Source organism: Theileria equi, chromosome 3, assembly GCF_000342415.1.
Source record: "Theileria equi strain WA chromosome 3, complete sequence".
Taxonomy (NCBI): Eukaryota; Apicomplexa; class Aconoidasida; order Piroplasmida; family Theileriidae; genus Theileria; species Theileria equi.
Genome location: NC_021367.1, coordinates 2,284,193 through 2,302,272, shown reverse-complemented (window position 1 = coordinate 2,302,272; position 18,080 = coordinate 2,284,193). Strand labels below are relative to the sequence as shown.

General features: G+C 35.4%; 11 protein-coding genes across 11 annotated transcripts, besides 1 other annotated feature; 6 read left to right on the top strand and 5 right to left on the bottom strand.

Moving 5' to 3' along the window:
• Positions 1-3: 3 nt before the first annotated feature.
• Positions 4-1,279, bottom strand: BEWA_011540 (hypothetical protein; the record flags this gene model as incomplete). The annotated part of the gene is made up of 2 exons (XM_004831345.1): positions 4-697; positions 741-1,279. 2 exons carry the CDS (start codon positions 1,277-1,279, stop codon positions 4-6), a joined length of 1,233 nt encoding a protein of 410 aa, XP_004831402.1.
• Positions 1,280-2,066: 787 nt separating this feature from the next.
• Positions 2,067-4,246, top strand: BEWA_011530 (ATPase, AAA family domain-containing protein; the record flags this gene model as incomplete). Its single annotated transcript, XM_004831344.1, has 3 exons — positions 2,067-3,675; positions 3,710-3,921; positions 3,956-4,246. 3 exons carry the CDS (start codon positions 2,067-2,069, stop codon positions 4,244-4,246), a joined length of 2,112 nt encoding a protein of 703 aa, XP_004831401.1.
• Positions 4,244-4,272: a sequence feature (AT_rich).
• A 258-nt stretch (positions 4,273-4,530) lies between these two features.
• BEWA_011520 (hypothetical protein) lies at positions 4,531-6,880 on the top strand (the record flags this gene model as incomplete). Its single annotated transcript, XM_004831343.1, has 1 exon — positions 4,531-6,880. The coding sequence occupies one exon, from the start codon at positions 4,531-4,533 to the stop codon at positions 6,844-6,846; it is 2,316 nt and encodes a 771-aa protein (XP_004831400.1). The 3' UTR covers positions 6,847-6,880.
• A 504-nt stretch (positions 6,881-7,384) lies between these two features.
• On the top strand, positions 7,385-8,068 carry BEWA_011510 (hypothetical protein; the record flags this gene model as incomplete). Its single annotated transcript, XM_004831342.1, has 1 exon — positions 7,385-8,068. One exon carries the CDS (start codon positions 7,385-7,387, stop codon positions 8,066-8,068), a length of 684 nt encoding a protein of 227 aa, XP_004831399.1.
• A 94-nt stretch (positions 8,069-8,162) lies between these two features.
• BEWA_011500 (hypothetical protein) lies at positions 8,163-8,697 on the bottom strand (the record flags this gene model as incomplete). Its single annotated transcript, XM_004831341.1, has 4 exons — positions 8,163-8,312; positions 8,345-8,500; positions 8,556-8,624; positions 8,647-8,697. The coding sequence occupies 4 exons, from the start codon at positions 8,695-8,697 to the stop codon at positions 8,163-8,165; spliced, it is 426 nt and encodes a 141-aa protein (XP_004831398.1).
• A 124-nt stretch (positions 8,698-8,821) lies between these two features.
• Positions 8,822-9,743, bottom strand: BEWA_011490 (zinc finger, C3HC4 type RING finger domain-containing protein). The gene is made up of 4 exons (XM_004831340.1): positions 9,391-9,743; positions 9,291-9,354; positions 9,100-9,253; positions 8,822-9,058 (listed from the first exon to the last, which is right to left on the bottom strand). The coding sequence occupies exons 1-4, from the start codon at positions 9,639-9,641 to the stop codon at positions 8,976-8,978; spliced, it is 552 nt and encodes a 183-aa protein (XP_004831397.1). The 5' UTR covers positions 9,642-9,743; the 3' UTR covers positions 8,822-8,975.
• Positions 9,744-9,965: 222 nt separating this feature from the next.
• Positions 9,966-11,528, bottom strand: BEWA_011480 (glutamyl-tRNA Gln amidotransferase, A subunit, putative; the record flags this gene model as incomplete). Its single annotated transcript, XM_004831339.1, has 1 exon — positions 9,966-11,528. One exon carries the CDS (start codon positions 11,526-11,528, stop codon positions 9,966-9,968), a length of 1,563 nt encoding a protein of 520 aa, XP_004831396.1.
• A 313-nt stretch (positions 11,529-11,841) lies between these two features.
• On the bottom strand, positions 11,842-13,433 carry BEWA_011470 (S-adenosylmethionine synthetase, putative; the record flags this gene model as incomplete). The annotated part of the gene is made up of 4 exons (XM_004831338.1): positions 13,069-13,433; positions 12,887-13,034; positions 12,507-12,853; positions 11,842-12,417 (listed from the first exon to the last, which is right to left on the bottom strand). The coding sequence occupies exons 1-4, from the start codon at positions 13,198-13,200 to the stop codon at positions 11,842-11,844; spliced, it is 1,203 nt and encodes a 400-aa protein (XP_004831395.1). The 5' UTR covers positions 13,201-13,433.
• A 99-nt stretch (positions 13,434-13,532) lies between these two features.
• Positions 13,533-14,277, top strand: BEWA_011460 (hypothetical protein). Its single transcript, XM_004831337.1, has 3 exons — positions 13,533-13,821; positions 13,860-13,963; positions 14,005-14,277. The coding sequence occupies exons 1-3, from the start codon at positions 13,695-13,697 to the stop codon at positions 14,161-14,163; spliced, it is 390 nt and encodes a 129-aa protein (XP_004831394.1). The 5' UTR covers positions 13,533-13,694; the 3' UTR covers positions 14,164-14,277.
• A 97-nt stretch (positions 14,278-14,374) lies between these two features.
• BEWA_011450 (hypothetical protein) lies at positions 14,375-15,008 on the top strand (the record flags this gene model as incomplete). Its single annotated transcript, XM_004831336.1, has 2 exons — positions 14,375-14,582; positions 14,617-15,008. The coding sequence occupies 2 exons, from the start codon at positions 14,375-14,377 to the stop codon at positions 15,006-15,008; spliced, it is 600 nt and encodes a 199-aa protein (XP_004831393.1).
• A 174-nt stretch (positions 15,009-15,182) lies between these two features.
• Positions 15,183-18,079, top strand: BEWA_011440 (S1 RNA binding domain-containing protein; the record flags this gene model as incomplete). The annotated part of the gene is made up of 2 exons (XM_004831335.1): positions 15,183-15,356; positions 15,413-18,079. 2 exons carry the CDS (start codon positions 15,183-15,185, stop codon positions 18,077-18,079), a joined length of 2,841 nt encoding a protein of 946 aa, XP_004831392.1.
• Position 18,080: the final 1 nt, after the last annotated feature.

Below are 18,080 nucleotides of genomic sequence, written 5' to 3'. Positions count from 1 at the left end.
CTATTAAATTTTCACTTTACACACAAATGATTTTAAATCCTTCCTTGTTTCTATTATATTTTGCTCCACCATGACCCCAAGTTGGGGCCTATTGTTTATGATATATTTCGCCGTATCTTTGGTTAACATGTAGATCCCTATTTCTTTAGTCCATGACTCTAAATCATATTTAGAGGATGAATCTTCCTCTGTACCCATATTATCTGGACTTTCGAAAAATTTGTGCCGTTTCTGCACTAATCTCTGTTTCTTTAGAATCATAGAAGTTCCATATAGAATTTTTGGAGGTAAGTTTACAATAACCTCCGGAGAAATCCCGGATTTGACTTCGTTACCTACGTTTGAGAAAAATTTAAAGGGATAAAAATCTTCTATCAAGTCTGAAGATGTCCCACCAAATTTCTCTTGGAGTTGGTTGTGATCGTAAAGTTTCGAAAGAACGTCCCTGAAATCCTTTTTTAATATAAGTATTTTTTCAAATGTGCCTTTTGGCAGTACAGTGGAAAGCGTTTTCATCATCATATTTATCAAACTTGGAGTATTTATGAGGTAAATCTTATGGAGCCTACCTCTATATTTGGAATGCATCAAATCTACAAGCTTAATTATCATTTGTATTGGAACTTCTACAACGCTTTTATTGCAGCAATCAATCATAACATTGTAACTTTCAGCTCTTCCTCCAACATGAAGGTACCTAAATAATTCGTATACATTAGGCAAACATTAGAATAATATACCTCAAAAAAAACTCGAAACAAAAAATCACAAGTTTTAGGATTTTATCCACTGAAATGTTTTGCAGTTTAAAGATATCGGCTATTAGTGTGGGTCTAAATTTTTTATCTCGTCCAAACCAATACAAATAACCTTCTTTTAACTCCTTTTCTATTTCATTTATAGTTGCCGGTAACAAACTAGATAATCTAAATTCGTAATTTTTTAGAGTAAGTGATGCAGCTTCTTCATAGTCAAATTTTGCTGAATATAGAAGTCTTAGGAGTTCAGGTTGCATCAGATGAATGAGCTCCAAGAGTTCATTCTCTAGCATATTTTCCACAATGGAGCATTCACTGAGTAGATAGTTTATAAACTTCTCTACATGTTCCTCCTCTTCTTGTGTAATTGCGACATTATTAAATATAACCCTAGAGTGATTATCCTTTCTGACTATGTCATCCGGTGTAGGTTTGTAGAGTAACAGTGCTTCATCTATAGCAAACGGGCTAATGTGACTCAACGGAATTTGAATAAAGCCATAGTGTACATTATCTCTCATTATGAGTTTAATTTATTCTTGAGACACTAGTTTCACATTTAGAGCCAAAAGCCCAAACTGATGTAACAAAGTAAATCGCAAGATGTTCAAAATTATATGTTACAGTAATGGCTATTCTCCAAGATATTAGAACAAAGTCATCACACACAAATGTTATTTTCACATTACCTGTTACACTGTGCGATTAATCCCAATTCAAATAAGAAATTGAACTAATTAGAAGCTTATTTTTTACATACAGAGTGCACGATCTAACTTTTAGATGGGTGATCCCCAAATGTGGACAGAGAGTTAACGTTTTAATATTTCTAGTCGAGATACTCAAACAACCGATTCATTTCAGTATATTTAACATAGATACTTCACTTTCCTCGCCAAAGTGCGGGATAATTAGTAAGCCCAGTGATAGTTGATCACTAAGTTTTTTAATCTCGTATTAACTTTTATGAAGGCGATGTATTGCTGCCTAATTCCAGATGTCAATTATTGGACTGGAAATATCTCCGTTTTATTCCATAGAATCTTTGATTTTAGAAGAGAATGGGAATTTACACAATTATAAACCATGTAACAACTTAAAGGGATGTAATTTGAGAGACACAGAGGATGTAAAACATTATTCTTGGACATTAAAGAAGTTTACGAGGAATAATCCTCGTATTCTGCCCACTCCATCTGGTTAGTATGCATATTTCGTTTTTTGAAGACTATATTATATTTTTTAGATACCTCCACCGATACATCTCAAGCATTAAGGCGAAAAATAGGAAAATTTCTCATAGAATATATGAATGAATGGAAAATACATTCCACATCTTCGTCGCTGGAAATCAACCGGGTGCAATCGTTGCTATTAAAATCAATTGGATGTTCAATTTTTTCAAGTATTATTTGTAACCTTTGTAATTCTAGCATACGTGGAACGTACGGCTATCTAATAACATCGGTGCAAGGTAACAATAGATTTGTATTGCCTTATATTTTTATTGCAGAATTTCAACTATATCAATGGTGTAGAAACTTTTGTAAGAATGCTTTCTGGATCTCTTCCAATGCAAAGTTGGATCGAAAGGATCCAATTTACACCATTAAACTTTTTGATTACTTGTCACCATGTAGAGACGCTAATTGGTGGTATACAAATAGCGGATACATCGGATCATGTTGTTGTAACGTTTGTGTCTACCTATGCAAACGGCTTAGAGAACATCATAGCAGTTCATCCAACACTATACTCGAGGATATAATTCGCAAGGAAAGTCACTTATTACTGCAATTCTTAAAACATAATAGCAAGTGGCCTATACTAGAACACAGATTACTTTCAATAACACTAGATGGATTGATAGCCCAAAGAGATCTAGTAAAAAATTGTAGAACACTAAAAACAAATTTAGATGGCGAACTCATGTGTCTATTTAAAAATAATGGAATATTTGTAATATGTAAGGATTTTGATATATTTCTAGAGTACAACATAGAAGGTTCGACTAACACAGGATCATTACTTTTAGACTTAATTTTAGAGTATACAGGATTATGGAATAAGTTGAATCTACCTATATTTTTGTTTATGCTCTGTAAAGATAGAGGATTTAAGGCACTTAATAAAAACCCAAACTTAGATGGAAAGTCAGATTTGTTGTTAAAGAATGACTCCATCTCATTTTTATCACGTATATCTTATATTAAAGTCAACTTTTACTTGAAAAGTGACTTTTTAGCAGATGAAAACACTATGTGCAGGTACCTAGAACAATCGTTGAATATTATCAAACACTTTAATTTGGTATCTAAACGAATGAACAGAAATGAGATTTCAATATATACTGATTTAATGAAAATGGTCCAGGGATATACGTTAGAGGAGCTTAAAACTTTGGTCCGCCATGTGAACTGTGAACTACTTAATATAGCGTCTAACAAACATATAAATGAGATATCTGGCTGGTTATTGATCCGTGATTCACTTCAAAAAGCAATATCGTTGAGACCACCTCTCCACTTACTTGACCATATGCCTACAACATATCGCATTTACCATAAAACATTTCCAGTGCCTGATGAAATTGCTCCACTGGAAATTGATCATCTTGGAAATCTTAACTATAAAAAAGGACTTTCCAGAATGGTATTATCTGATGGTGTTTATCATCAGGTTGTTTCATTTTTGGATGAAACCATAAACCCTGATGCAGCTAATGGTCTAATAATTGACGGACCATCTGGATCAGGTAAAACAACACTAGCCATCTCTATAGCATGGGAACTTGGTGGAATACTCATTATAGCAAACATTCTTGATTTCCTAAGGCCACAAGTAGGGTTTTCAGAAAAGTTAATTCATAATTTTTTTCATTCAATCCAGATTCAGTTTAATAAATGTTTGAAAGAAGGTATTATTCTAGTATTAATGACACTTTCTTATAGGCACGAGGCGATCTTCCACTCAATGTACTGTTTTGTTCGAAGGGTTAGACACACTGAATAGTACCGATGCTGGTTATATAAAACGAACGATTTCGGCGCTATGCATGGAAATGGATTCATTTGCAACAAATTCCAGGTTTCTATCCAACAAATCGGTACTATTCATATGTACGGCCAACAAGGCTTCTGAGATACCGAAGAAACTTAGAACCGTACGTTTCTACACAAATATATAGTATATGTCAGAGGGGGAGATTTGAGCACGTATTAACCCTGAGCGGTGACGTTGCCGATAGCTCACTTTTGAAGAGCTGTTTTGAACTTTATTTGAACGCTAGATGTGATTTTATGGATCGAGTGGACCAAATTGTGGCAAAAATCGCTTCATATAGAGGAAAATATACCATTAACCCAGCAATAATTACAAAAATGTGCAAGGAGGCTGCATATTACAATATTAAAACCTTGGGAGGTCTGTCGCAATCCACTATTACAATTTCTAACATGCTGAATGTTATTGATTCGACATTCGTGTAAAATTAAATTAAAATCTTTTTATATAAGCTAATGTGTGGTATGGTTCTCATGTTGAGGCACACACTTCGTGCGACAATGCTCTGATATATTGTAGTACGCGTTAATAAGGACTTAGTACTTTTTAGAAGTAATGTTGTAGTATATCCTTATTATATAAGGCACTCGTTTCTGTGCACGTTGTTCAAACAGATCTTTTGTTATATACAAGGTTCTAATAAGATTTTTGCTGAGTTTACAAGATGTAAACTATCTAAGTTTGTTGTAGTATAAAGTATTAAAACTTAATGTCAATATCTAGGCTCATTTTAGGTTTGGAAAAATTCGCAACCATTGGGCGCAGAGCGGTTAGATTTTGTGAAAAAAAAACAATGGAAAAATCTGACAGTTTCAATGTTTGTTTGGATGATGTAAAGACACCTGCTCTACCTGAAGATATTCTAAATTACTATGATTTAGACAAGGTTTATAGGTTCATGGATGACAAAGGATATTCCGGTAAAATAAATAGTGCAAATGACATTGAATATAATTATTTGTTGAGACATAGCATATCATATCTCTTGAAGTTGAAGTATGAATATATAGATGGCTCTATTAACGGATGTACGAACAATAAACCGGGTAATTCTGCTCTAACTACTTTATTTGACTGCGATTTTAGACTAGTATATTCTCCACCTTATGGAGATAGAAAACATATACATATTGATGATGTTAGTGTATATAATTTGTATATGTCATTGATAGACATAGTAAATCGGATTCTACAAAATCCTGATGATTTAAATTTATATTCAGCTTTGAAGAAATGTTCTAACAATATAAATCATTATTTTTTGGAGGAGAATATGAGTGAGGACCTGATATCTGAAATAATTTCGCACTACACTAATATAGGCGCAATAATTATGGAAACTGCTGGAAAAGCTGAAGACATAGAATCCCTATTGAAGAGCTGTAGATTAGTACATAAACAAAAATTAGTGAATGCTGACAGATCAGATCATGACATAGGATTTTCCTTTTCTCCATGCGGATTTATGATACCTTACCATGTAGGAGTGTTGAATTTACTTAGCGAGCTTAACATAGTTAATATGACTACACCACTATCAGGAGCATCGTCTGGATCCATATCTATAGTGTCATTGTCATTACTCAACGATTTTCCATTCTTAATGAATTTGATCGAAGAATTGTCTAATGACGCCCTTATACATGGTACTCACCATAGGTTAGACTCATTGATCACAAAGTTTTTTAACAAGTATTTACAAGAGAATTGCCATGAATTTATCAACTCTAGAATAGGAACTATTGTTCTAGCATATTCTAGGCTTGGGTTTTGCCGTTTCAAACCTGTACTGGTATCTAAATTTTCAAATTCAACAGATTTGAGAGATTGCTTGAGAGTAAGCTCTTATATCCCAATCCTTTCATCCAAAGAACTCGTATATTACAATAATAAACCCGGTTTTGATGGACAATTATCACTATCAAAGCATTTGGGCTGCGCAAAAACTGCCGCTAAACGTACTATAAATACAAATCCATATCCTTTCTACCTTCGTACGTTTTCCAAGCGTCTTTTAGATAATGAGTATATTTCACCACATTTAATGAGAAGAGACAAATACTTGATACACTATATTAGGTTCAAATGTTTAATTTATCATTTGTGGCTGCGAAAAATTGAGCTAAACAGCAGTGAGGACTGGATTACGGAAATAAAATTATGCATATCACTATATAAGGAGCTTGTTCATGGAAAAAGGGAAGAATCTGATTCCTGGTATGGTTTGTGCGGGCTATGGAGCAATAAGAGTTTGTTAAATTTATTCTCCATAGTGGTAAAATCTGAGGTATCTTTAGATGTTGAGAAAAACTCTGCCAAAAGAATTAAGCGTAACATCTCCAGAATGGATATTTCCAAAAAATTTACAACAACAAAGTTAAAATTTTCTAGGACAAAATTTAATGCATCGCCGATAACACTACTAGATTGGTTAGAGTCGCAAAAACAATCAGATAATGTGCCTAGCGCAACATCAGATCCACTTGTTGCAACAAAGATAAGTTCGTTGTATAATTTGTTGTATACCATTACACCACCAATGTCTCTTAAATATCAATATATTAGCTCTAGTAAGCTCCTTCATAACAACATTAAGCTGCACAAACTCTTGAACATCTCACTATACTCTACTGAAAAATCAAACTTGCGTTTTTTTTATGATCTTGGCAAAACTGACGCGTTCCGATGGATTATACACGATTACATCGCATTTGAAAATTGGATATATCTGAAAATAAAGTGCTTGGAAGGTGGTAATGTTCATAATGAACAGCCTCTCAATGCGTCTAGTTCCTCTTCCATCAATCAAAAACAGACGAATTTGGTACACGAAATGCTAAACCTCATATCTATAAGCACTTTTAATCTTGCAAAATCACTTAAAACCCGTTTAAACACTAAAGAAATGGATTTTTTTAAGATACAGAATAATGCAGTTAAATCAGTTATTCTCTCCGATTGTGTAGATTCGCGTTACACTCACATTTTGGGTCATATACACTTTTGGGTTTACAACTCGTATTAATCATACGCCATCATATCTAAATAAGTTGGAATTTTGTGTACATGTAACCTCATTCCCCCTAGATTTGTCTCTGTCTCATTCATATATTCCACAAAACTCATAGCGAGAGTGGCACAGTAGCTGAAATATGAATAAAGATACCTTGATCTAATATGTGGATGTTGGATTTAATATTTTTGAGAACCCATTTGCAAATAACTCTTTCCATCTTTTTGAGAGTAGACAGCTTTGAATCTTCCCCGCATGTTAGTTTAGGTAAAATGCAAATAGATCCTTAGAGCCTCTAGTTAGTTGAAAAATATAAATATTACTGGATATATTAAAAACAAAATTTCCGTAATATAAAATTTATGCTTACTGAAGTTTAGTTCTACATATATACCAAATAATTTTACGGTAGTGTTTTTAGATACTAGGTTATTAGTTCGTTTCTATAAATCGAATACAGATTTAAGTGTTACGACTGGTAAATTTTTATACTGCTAAACAGCTTACCTTCTAAAAGTTGACACTTCTACTTTTGACTATATAGAGTACAATGCAAATACTATACAATTTAAGGAAGCCCGCAATTGTGTCTTACTTGCACATTGTCCTTATTGCAGGTCTTGTCATCTGGTGTTCAGTAAAAACAGGCAGAGATATTGTATCTTATAGACCTACACCGAAGAAAAGTTCAGGAGAACATTTTTCGAGTTTGGAGGAGAAGATACTAAAGAAGGCTGTTGTTTTTAGATCAAGAAAAACCGATGATGCAAAAGAAAAACCAAAAGAAAAAAATGAGAATAGAGCATCTGTTGTTAGAAAGACAGAGGACGAATTCCGTACAGCTAAACAACAGAAAAGTACTGTGGAAACACCGGCTGTTCATAAAGAAAAGGCAGTGCATGAAGATACTGTGAAACACCCTGAGCCACATTTGGATTCCGAAAAGCAAGATCCCGAAGAAGTTAGATCGGAAGAAAGTAGCATAAAAGATCAAGAACACGTGGAAAAGAATCAAAGCGAAGACGAAAGTGATTCGAATTTACAGGAACTACCTAAGGATACACCAGAAAAACCTGTTACAAGAGATTCCGGAAAAGATAACCAAAGAGTTTCTGAAGAGAGTACAGGTGATTCATCAAATCATGGTTTTGAGGGTGTACTGATAGAAGGAGAAGCACATGATTATGGATTTGTAGGAGGTGATGCAATTGATTTTGGGTTTGACGATGAGTGAGAAATGGATGGACACCTTTTCAAGAAATTTACGGTTTAAAAATTACTTGAGCAATAATCTGAAAATTTATAAAATTTGAAGTTATGCTTATTACTTACTTATTAATCAAATCTTCATATACAATTTCGTCGTCATCATCAGTAGATAGTGTACCAAAAAATCTTTTTATTTCGTCATCATCAAGTGTTTCCCCAACGTTTGTGAGAATCCTTTGCAAAAGTTTTTTGCTAACCTTTCCAGTTTTCTGCCATAATATAAGATGTAAACAAAAATTACCTCTGGATCATAAAATCTGAAAAGTTCCATAAAATTATTATGTGTATCTTCTGTATGATCTATTTTATCTAAAAAGGTCTTAAGGGTACTTAAATCGCACTGATCGCCGACGCTTTTTGCAAATTCATCTAGTTCTTTTATCGAAGGTGCGTAACCCTATCACGTTTATTAGTAAATATTGCACACACTGGACAATTGAGAATAAACCTACCAATTCGCGCACTAGCTCATTTATAGATGCTGTCTGTACGGAATTTTTCCCACCCTTTATCATTTTAATCTAGTAATATATATTAACTAACTGAATAGGCAGCAAACGTCCTTTCTACGTTGCTTGTTCCTTCGACAGACATCCTTTTGTTATTGCATAGTACGACTATTATAAACTCGCCACTGTAGACACTTAAAATCACCTATTGCACGCCTCACAAACTAAGACCAAAGTATACTGACCAAAATTCGGCAGGAACGTACATGAATCAGAAATACAAATTATGATTATTTTAAAAACTATTGCGAATTCAAAGTTTCAATTTGTTCCCAGTGTTGCAAACCGTTTCAGTACCTGTTTGATCGCAGGGCCAGATTTTAATACTCAATCACATTTGCCAACTTTTTATGGCGGTATATATCATACACAAAGAAGTATATATGCTATCACCAAAAACCCTGTAACCATGAGAAACATGGAATTCATGTGTACCCTTCGCTGCTCTATAAAATCATGAATAGAAAAAGATGCTAGCTAGACAAACCCTCCGTCATATTTGATGTGTTTTCTGGACGGGTGAAATTAAAGTAGCTATGTCCAGCTGAGCCTGTAGTGAGACTAAATCCAAAGGGAAACAGAAATGAGAGAGGGAATCCGCCTATTGACACAGAAATTCTGCTATCATAGTTCCCAAACATCTAAATCGTCAAGATTCATAATTTTATCTATACTTACGGATGATTCTCTACTTCGGGACGATGGACGTTCCGCTTTGGGTCTTGGTTCCTCTGGTTTGTTTCTATAAATGGTATTGCGGATGTTTTTGGGACAGTACCTCGGATCGGAAGCTTCTTGACCATGTCCATAGAGAGGTATGACATTTTCACGTGATATACCCGCTTGACAAATAGGACATTGATTATTATTGCGATTTATCCACGCCAGCAAGCATTTCCAGCAAAATAAATGGCCACAACGCGTTACTACAGGTTCTCTAACATCGTCAAAACATATGTTGCAGTCAAATTTTGACTTTTCCTGCTCAACTTTCTTGCTGTGAAAGCTCCCTGCCTTTTCATTTTCCATTTTACTGTAATGCTAAATTTACGCCCATGAATCATACATTTTAATTATTCTTGGGATAGAAAAAGGAACGCATTATTGGTGTTTGGCCGTAAAATACAACATGGTTACCCCTAAACCCTAATAAGACGACGACACCTTACATATTAGGCAAACCTCTCCAGTTACTTGAGAATCACTCATAACTAAATATTATATAAACGTATATGCACTGCAATTATACTCAAACGAGATAACCTTCTACAACGAATAATATTGTCTGGTCAGACAATAGGAAATAATGTATATTACATTGTTAAAAATTATACGTCTATATACTAATATCCATCAGGAATGTGTGACATTTTTTTTCACAAAATTCTCGAATGCTGATGCCACACGAAATAGCTTATCATCCTGCATGTATCCAGCCGTTATCTGAAAGCTTAAAGGGGGAGTTTTTAGGTCACTTGGTATTGTTATAGAACATAGCCCCAATATTGGCGCTATAGTTGTATACAGTTCGGATTTTATAAGACTAACATTTTCCTCTTTTACTGGGAGAGCGTTTACAGAGACAGGTGTTATTAAGAATTCTATTTCGTCGAAAAGCTTATTTCTTTCAACCCAGTTTATCAAATTTTCTCTCTCCTCTCCAAGAAGATTTTCGATATATACTTCATTTTCCACTATTGCATTTCCTAAATTTAATCTCCTGATCGTTTTTTCGTGGAATTTAGAAACAACAGATGTTGTTTCTAATGAATGACTCTTGTTATGTAGAGGATTTCTAAATCTCTTCAAATTTGTTGTAAGCTGCTTAGCTACATAAAGATGGTAAATAGAGGCGCACGCTTCCAATCGCGCAATATCTACCTTTACGATTTCCGCACCCAGTTCTGTCAGTATCTTTTGGACATTTTGCATATTTTTTTTATTGTCCTCATCTATATACCCAGAACTGTATAACTCCTCCAAATCGAATGTAGCGAGTTTTACATCTCGCAGTGGTCTGTGAAGGTTAGAAGTTTCTTTACAATTTAGTAAAAAGTTATGAATTTTTTTCTGAACCTTACTGCAACTGTATGAACTGTTCATATCTTTAATATCATGACAAACCAATGCATGCGATAAAAGCGCAGTTTGGTAAACGGAATCACCAACTATACCTACGGTATCAAACATACCGGAAAGTTCGCTCAAACCGAATCTACTAATTAAGCCATAAGATGGTCTATAACCATAACATCCACAATATGAGCTGGGTAATCTGACAGAGCCACCTGTATCCGTTCCCAATGCACACGTCACGATTCTCCCACCAACAACAGCCGAAGATCCACCAGATGATCCACCTACGATGTATTTTTCTCCGTGTGGATTTATTACACCATCAGTAAGTGACCCGACCCCGAATTCATCCAATTTCGTCTTTCCTATTATAATGAGCCCCGCCTCAATCAAGGACTTAACTACAGTCGCATCATATGCTGGTGAATAATCTTCCAGGCTTTTAGATCCTATATCAATCATATTATAAGAATGGAAGATACCATCTGCAAAATGGACGTCTTTAATTGTGATATTATCTTTAATTGCGATTGGAACCCCAAAAAGCTTGGTATTTGAAAGACTTCCTGCATTAAGACGATCTACAAGTGAAACAACTTGATAAAACAATTTGTATCTGTCAAATATGTATGTGAATGCTTTGTATCTGTCCAGATTATTCCTTGGATTGATGGACACTTCGTCATTACTCAGTGATTCCAGACATTTTAAAAGATATTCCCAACAAGCAGTATTTTCAACGGAAATTCTTATCTCTTCATCTACAAATTCTTTGTACTTCTCAAAAAATGTGTAGACATAGTCCTTGATTTGTTGTTTTGTAAAATTTTTAGCTCCCATCATAAAGTTAAGATTCTTATACTTCTGATATCTTAGTTTAGAAGTAATAAAACCTGAGAATCCAGATTAATATGGATATAAATGAACAATGAACCTGGATCTTTAAGTCCTTTCCCTGAACACAGCAAACTCAGGGATTCCACAGAAACCCTGAACCTAGACACAACAACACATAAAACTACATAACCTATAATGAGAATAATTGCACTACCCATGAAAATAAGGATTTAGAAACTAAACTTTCCGCTTCTGCCCTGAAGATTTCAGTCCCCATAGAGAAAGGCAGCAGAAAACAAGTGGATCTAAAATATGGTCAACGGAATTTTTCATGAGAGAGATCTTTTGGTATCTCCCAAAGGAAATCTGGGTCACTCTTTCCAAAGTGCCCGTATGTACTGGTCTTGCGGAAGATCGGTCTTTTAAGTTCCAACTGTTCTATGACGTAGCCCACTCTAAAGTCGAAGTTTCTAACAACAATCTTTTCCAAATCTCTTTCCGTATATCCCAAGACACAAGTCCCGTATGAATTTACGTGCAAAGAAATTGGATGCACTAATCCAATCGAATAGGATACTTGCACAAGTGCGCGTTTGCAGAAACCATTATGAACTAGAGATTTTGCAACCCATCTCGCGTAATAGGCTCCAGAACGATCGACTTTTGTACAATCTTTCCCGGAGAAACATCCACCACCGTGTGCTCCCCAGCCTCCGTAGGTGTCTACAATAATTTTTCTGCCAGTTAAACCTGCATCACACGCGGGACCACCATGCACAAAGGTTCCTGAGGGATTCAAAAGATAGTCTGTATTCTCATCCAAAAAGTGAGGCGATATAACCTTGCTTACTACATGTTCCATTAAATCCTTTTGGAGTTGTTCCCGAGAAACCTACATAGAAATGAATAGGGTGTTTTCAAATGCAGATCAACAGAAAAATACTAGAAATGGAACATAGAAACAATGAATGGAAAACTAACTCCTGGGTCATGCTGTGTAGAAATTAGTACGGTATGTACTCTTTTGGGCTCCAAGTGACCGCTTGCATCCTGGGAGTATTCAACAGTAATTTGGGTCTTTCCATCGGGTCTCAAGTATGGCAATAACTTAGATTTACGTACGAAAGAGAGGCGTTCCCCTAACTTAGTGGCTAAAGCGTGCGATAATGGCATTAATTCAGGTGTTTCATCAGTGGCATATCCAAACATTATACCTTGATCACCTGCGCCTATTTGATCAATGGTTTTTCCCACATGAACTGCCTGAGCTATTTCATGTGATTGTTGTTTTAACTTAACAATCACTTGAACGGACTTGTAGTCCAATCCTGAAAATAGTGTCTAATTGGGGATACACTTACCATATTCTTCGGATGTATATCCAATATTATTGATCACATCCCTGACTACATTCTGATAATCTATATTCGCTCTGGTAGTTATTTCCCCAAAAACCATGACACAGTCCTTGGTGGCACATACTTCACAGGCGACCTTGCTTTCAGAATCCTGAGCAAGGTGTTTTAGACATAAACAAAAGTACCTGTTCTAAGCATGCATCGAGTACAGCATCAGATATTTGATCACAAATTTTATCTGGGTGACCCTCATTTACGGATTCTGAGGTGAATAAGAAGTTCCCAGTGTTTTGTTTGATATATTTTGGAGTGATCATATTTTGTTGCAATATCTAAGAGCCACGAAATCAGGACTATTCATGCGATCAGCGGTTATATTTTGTATAAGCAGCGATTTGTCCTCAAAAACATGGATTCGTATAGTAGTATCCAGAGACAAGGGAAAAAAGAACAAAAAGCATCTACGTCACAATACCTCTTCTGATATGTCGCAATTCCAATACATATAACAACAATATAAACAAATCGAAAATACGGGCTTGTCTATTCGCACTTACATGGCTACATTTCATAGGCCTACGAATGGGCCCCAGGACATTCACTCACCTGCTATCTAAAATTTTGCTTTAGGTAAGGGTTGTGCAGCGTCAAATGTCATGTTTATGACTTGTAAAACAGTCATTATTTCACAGATCGCCATAAAAATACTTAATAGTCTATGATCTTGTGTTCCGTATAGCCTTCTATATTTTTTTTGCTGTTTGATTTTCTCATTATCAAATTTGTTACGTTAATTTAAAATTTACATAAAATGTCAGCAAATGATGAAAACGCCTCTAAGGCCTTTCCATTGGCTACGGAAGAAATGAACGGCATTCTCCTGGATCTTATACAACAGGCGGGAAATTACAAGCAATTGAAGAAGGGAGCTAATGAAGGTAACTTATAAAGTTAATTTTTAACAATTTACTTATAGCTACTAAGGCACTGAATCGTGGTTTGGCTGAAGTTGTTGTTTTGGCCGCTGACGCGGAACCGTTGGAAATTATATTACATCTGCCACTCGTTTGTGAAGACAAGGTAACATATTTATATGATATACTTATATTTTACCGTCTCAGAACGTACCATACATTTTTGTACGAAGCAAGGTGGCGTTGGGAAGGGCTTGCGGTGTCTCTCGCCCGGTTATATCCTGCGCAATAACTAGCCGCGAAGGGTCACCCTTGAACCAACAAATAGTTGAAGCTAAAGATCATATTGAGCGCCTTCTAATATAGTTCAGTACGAGATCGAGGGTATTCCTATGGATATTGCTAGCAAGGGCAGTACGGACATCGCGTTATATCGCATAGTAATCTGTTTGACACTAATAATTAACTACTATTTTTCTTGTTCGTTGACATGGTCTTTTCGTTTTGCACATCGCCTTCCCCATCTGTCCTATGTCGTATTTTGTTAGACTCCAGATGATATTTTCTTTGTCTTGATATGCATTTGAGTTCTCACAGAAATTGGAGGTCCACGTTTGGAGGCTTGAAAAAAGTAAGAGGGACGACAAAAGACCCTGAAGTAGTAAATCACAAAGTTTATTGGTTTTCCGAGCATCGTAACGTGTGCCGTACTGTGCTATCATTATGTAGAACTCACCCATTCACAAATATCTTCTCAGCTCTAATAGATCCCGAAACAACCTCAGGTACGGCACGTTGACTAGAGAATATGCTATTTAGGATATGCCATATCTCACGAATTATCCTTACCAGGACCTTTTACAGGGTTCATACCAGTTGATAACGGTATGAAACAAATAATTAAGCAGATTGAGCGAAAGGGCAACGACTTTTTAGTCGATTTTATAAGATCGCATTTTACATTGGACCTATGGTTACATCGTGATATAACAGGATCTTCTACGCAACCTTGGTTGTTATATAACAAAGAGCGTAAAGCACCTGAACACTTGTTAAGCTTAACAAATAGCAAGCTGGTGATTGAGAACATAGGAGAAATTTCTAGGGGAACAGATCTAACGCATATTAATGGCTCTAAGATACTTCGTTGGAACATGCGCTGTCACAATGGAGTAATTCATTTAATTGATCGACCTATGATGGGATTATAATTTGCAAACATGAATTTGTATCTCCTGATGATAACACTATTTTCTATTTTTAAGGGGTTTATATTCATACACTGTATTATTTTAGGTAATTTTCCCACCCGTTTTTCCTATATTTTCTCGTGCTCTTTGCTTGGATCTGAGATATACAGAAACAAGACTCAGTTGAGAAATTCCATGTTTGATGATGAGCTAGTAGATAGGATAGGATATGAAGCAGTGGAAAAATCTCCGGAAAAACATCCAATAATGCTTCATAATTTGAGCAAAAGGCTAGTGAAGGCTATGGTAAATCACGATATGGACCTATTAAATGAAGATCCTGATAACCATAGTAAAAACCGAGAAGAGGTAAATTTGATTTATATAGTCTATAGTTATACAACCTATATTAACGATTTTTTCAGAATTTTAGAATCTCCAAGAACTACAAGCGCCTGAATCCAGACTTTTATACCATAGGTGAAGTGGTAAAGGGGAGAGTATACATGGTTTTTCCAACTTATGCACTTGTTGATATCGGATCTGTTTGTTACGGCGTTTTGCACGCTAGAGATATGAGTAATTCCTGGATTAATAGAGCGGATATGGACCTTACTCCTGGTGATATAATTTCAGTTTATATAAAAGCTGTCAATTCGCAAAGACCTACTATTCGTTTATCATTACGTCCATTATCAGATATTTCATTGCCTGGCAGAAGACCTTTGCATTCATTCAAGATTGAAGAACAAGTTACAGGTCGCGTAACTAGAAGGTCGCCCCTTGGGTTTTACGTTGATATTGGAGCTACAGTTGATGCCTTTTTACACAATAGTGATAGAAAACTTTCCAAAAAGTTTACTGGGGAGGAAAGGCTTCACCTTAAGATTGGCACAAGGGTACCGATATTGTATATTAAAGGGATCGATTTTATAAAAAACAGAATCCAAGTCTCTGAAAACTCCCTGCAAGAAGAATTAAATAAACGCCTTGTCACGGGGGATGAAACACTTGGGCACCAAGCTGCTTATTTAAAGTGTGCTAAACGTGATTTTATGAATGAACTTAGAGTAGATGAACTGGAAAAGATGAAACAGATTGGTGGATATGATTCCTTGTTATCAGAAATAGGTGGACATCGTAATCATACTACAGAATATATATTGTATTTAGAGAACCTTAGAAAAAAAAAAGAACTGGAAAAACAACAGGAGCAACTATTTCAGGACACATCTACCAAGGAAAAATTACGGCGTGATAAAGAGAGATTTAATAAACTAGGTTATGAAATAGCTGATTTGAATGAAGTTTCTATTGAGCCAAAGCCATTCGAAAGAAGTATCTATAAGTATGCTGACTCATGTGTATGGAGCAGTAAGGTTTACACTCCTTTCAATATAACTGATACAGATTCATATTTTAATGCTGTAACAGATGAATTAACATCAGCTTTGCGGGATGTACAAGGAGAAAATTTTAATTTTGCTTCAGAGTTGGGTATTCCAGATAATGATCTATCTAAAGATCGCCATGAACTTATAGAATATCTTTGGACGGCATTTAGGGCTCCACCAAGTGAATTGAGTACCATTCCGAATGAGTCTAACGATGAAATTCTCATTGATGATATTTTGGAGGTACCAATTGATGATAGTACCCGTATAAAGGAGCGTAATGAACGTCTTTCCAAGATTATTTCAGAGTTAGAAAGTACAGGAGATCCAGAATATAAAGAATTTGCGGAGATTTTGAGAGAAACTAAGATTCCAAATCCTTTCGCCCATTCAAGGAAACTTTTTGATGATGAAAAATCAGCTATTAAGGGTGCTTCCGCACTTTTTGGTGAAGACGTATCTGATTGGACAGAGAGAGCTAGGCGTTTGGTTCTTTCCGATCCTTCAAAATTGGAGGAAATAATGTCAAATAATCTGGGTGGTAGCCTTGCATATTCTGATTCCGTGTCTGATGTACCTTTGGACGTTCTAGAAACTGAAGGGGATGACAATCAAGGTTTTGTGAAACCAATCATCACTCAAGGTGATTTGCTTGGAAGTAAGAATGATTCCCGAAGTGTTGGCTATGATAACACATCCTTTGATAGTGATCATGGATTTACCAAAGACAATAGAGACACTAAAAATTCGTCATATTCTGCGTACGATGGTTCTATTGATACGAATTACACGGATGATTTCAATGTATTAGAGAAAAAGAAATCCAAATTTGAGCGAATTAATTTTCATAAACTTTGTAATGTTTTAGAAAAAGACTTACAAGGTTATGAAGATAAATTGTCTAAAGTGGATCTTTTAATCAAAAAGGAGTTTCCCACTACAGTAAAGAACAGTTATGAAGAAAAAGTCCCTTCTGAATATGAATGTTATGGGATAGCTTCTATACTACAGGGCATTAAAGAAACTACAGAAAAATCACAACAGGGTGAGGCTGTTTCTGATGATTCTAAGTTCTCATATATGCCAAACTATTTGAAAATGCGAGATTCGTTGAAAGAAGCAAATATGTCGTCTGATGTATGTTCAATAGCATCAGAACAAATTATTGATGCATCAAATACATCTGAGGACTGCACTAAAACTGAGGGTTCTTTGGAGACTTTTGATTTTGGTTTTGATGATTTAGATGAGGATTCCAGCGAAGATTCCGCTAGAATGTTGAAATATTTGCTTAAATCTAAAAAAGGTATTAAACAACTTGCACGTTTTGCTAGAAGGTTTCTTTCACCAAATGAGCTCAAGTATTTAGATGGATCAGGAAATAATCCAAGAGACGAAGAAGAGCTTGCAGCCATACTTAGAAGCAAGGGGAAGAAGCAAGAGAAAACGAATTACACGTATTACCCCGAGGGAATAACTAATTATGTACCTCCAAAAGACAATCGCACAGAAGATAAAAAGATTATTGATTCTAAAAGGAGACTGGAAAATTTGAAAAAGAATCGCAGGTTTTTAATGATGCTTAGGAGATTGGATATTGATCCAAATAATCTATCGTTTGATAACATATTGGACAAATTACCTCGACAGTTTGTATTCGAGAGGTTACCACCATTTAAAAAACTAAAAAATAGTTAAA

Excerpts from the sequence above, each read along its gene's own strand:
- BEWA_011490 (XM_004831340.1), bottom strand. The coding sequence starts at position 9,641 with ATGGAAAATGAAAAGGCAGGGAGCTTTCACAGCAAGAAAGTTGAGCAG. Across the intron at positions 9,355-9,390 it reads CAAGAAGCTTCCGATCCGAG|AAACAAACCAGAGGAACCAA; the intron begins GTACTGTCCCAA and ends TACCATTTATAG. Across the intron at positions 9,059-9,099 it reads CACATCAAATATGACGGAGG|AGCAGCGAAGGGTACACATG; the intron begins GTTTGTCTAGCT and ends ATGATTTTATAG.
- BEWA_011460 (XM_004831337.1), top strand. The coding sequence starts at position 13,695 with ATGTCAGCAAATGATGAAAACGCCTCTAAGGCCTTTCCATTGGCTACG. Across the intron at positions 13,822-13,859 it reads GAAGAAGGGAGCTAATGAAG|CTACTAAGGCACTGAATCGT; the intron begins GTAACTTATAAA and ends ATTTACTTATAG. Across the intron at positions 13,964-14,004 it reads CACTCGTTTGTGAAGACAAG|AACGTACCATACATTTTTGT; the intron begins GTAACATATTTA and ends TTACCGTCTCAG.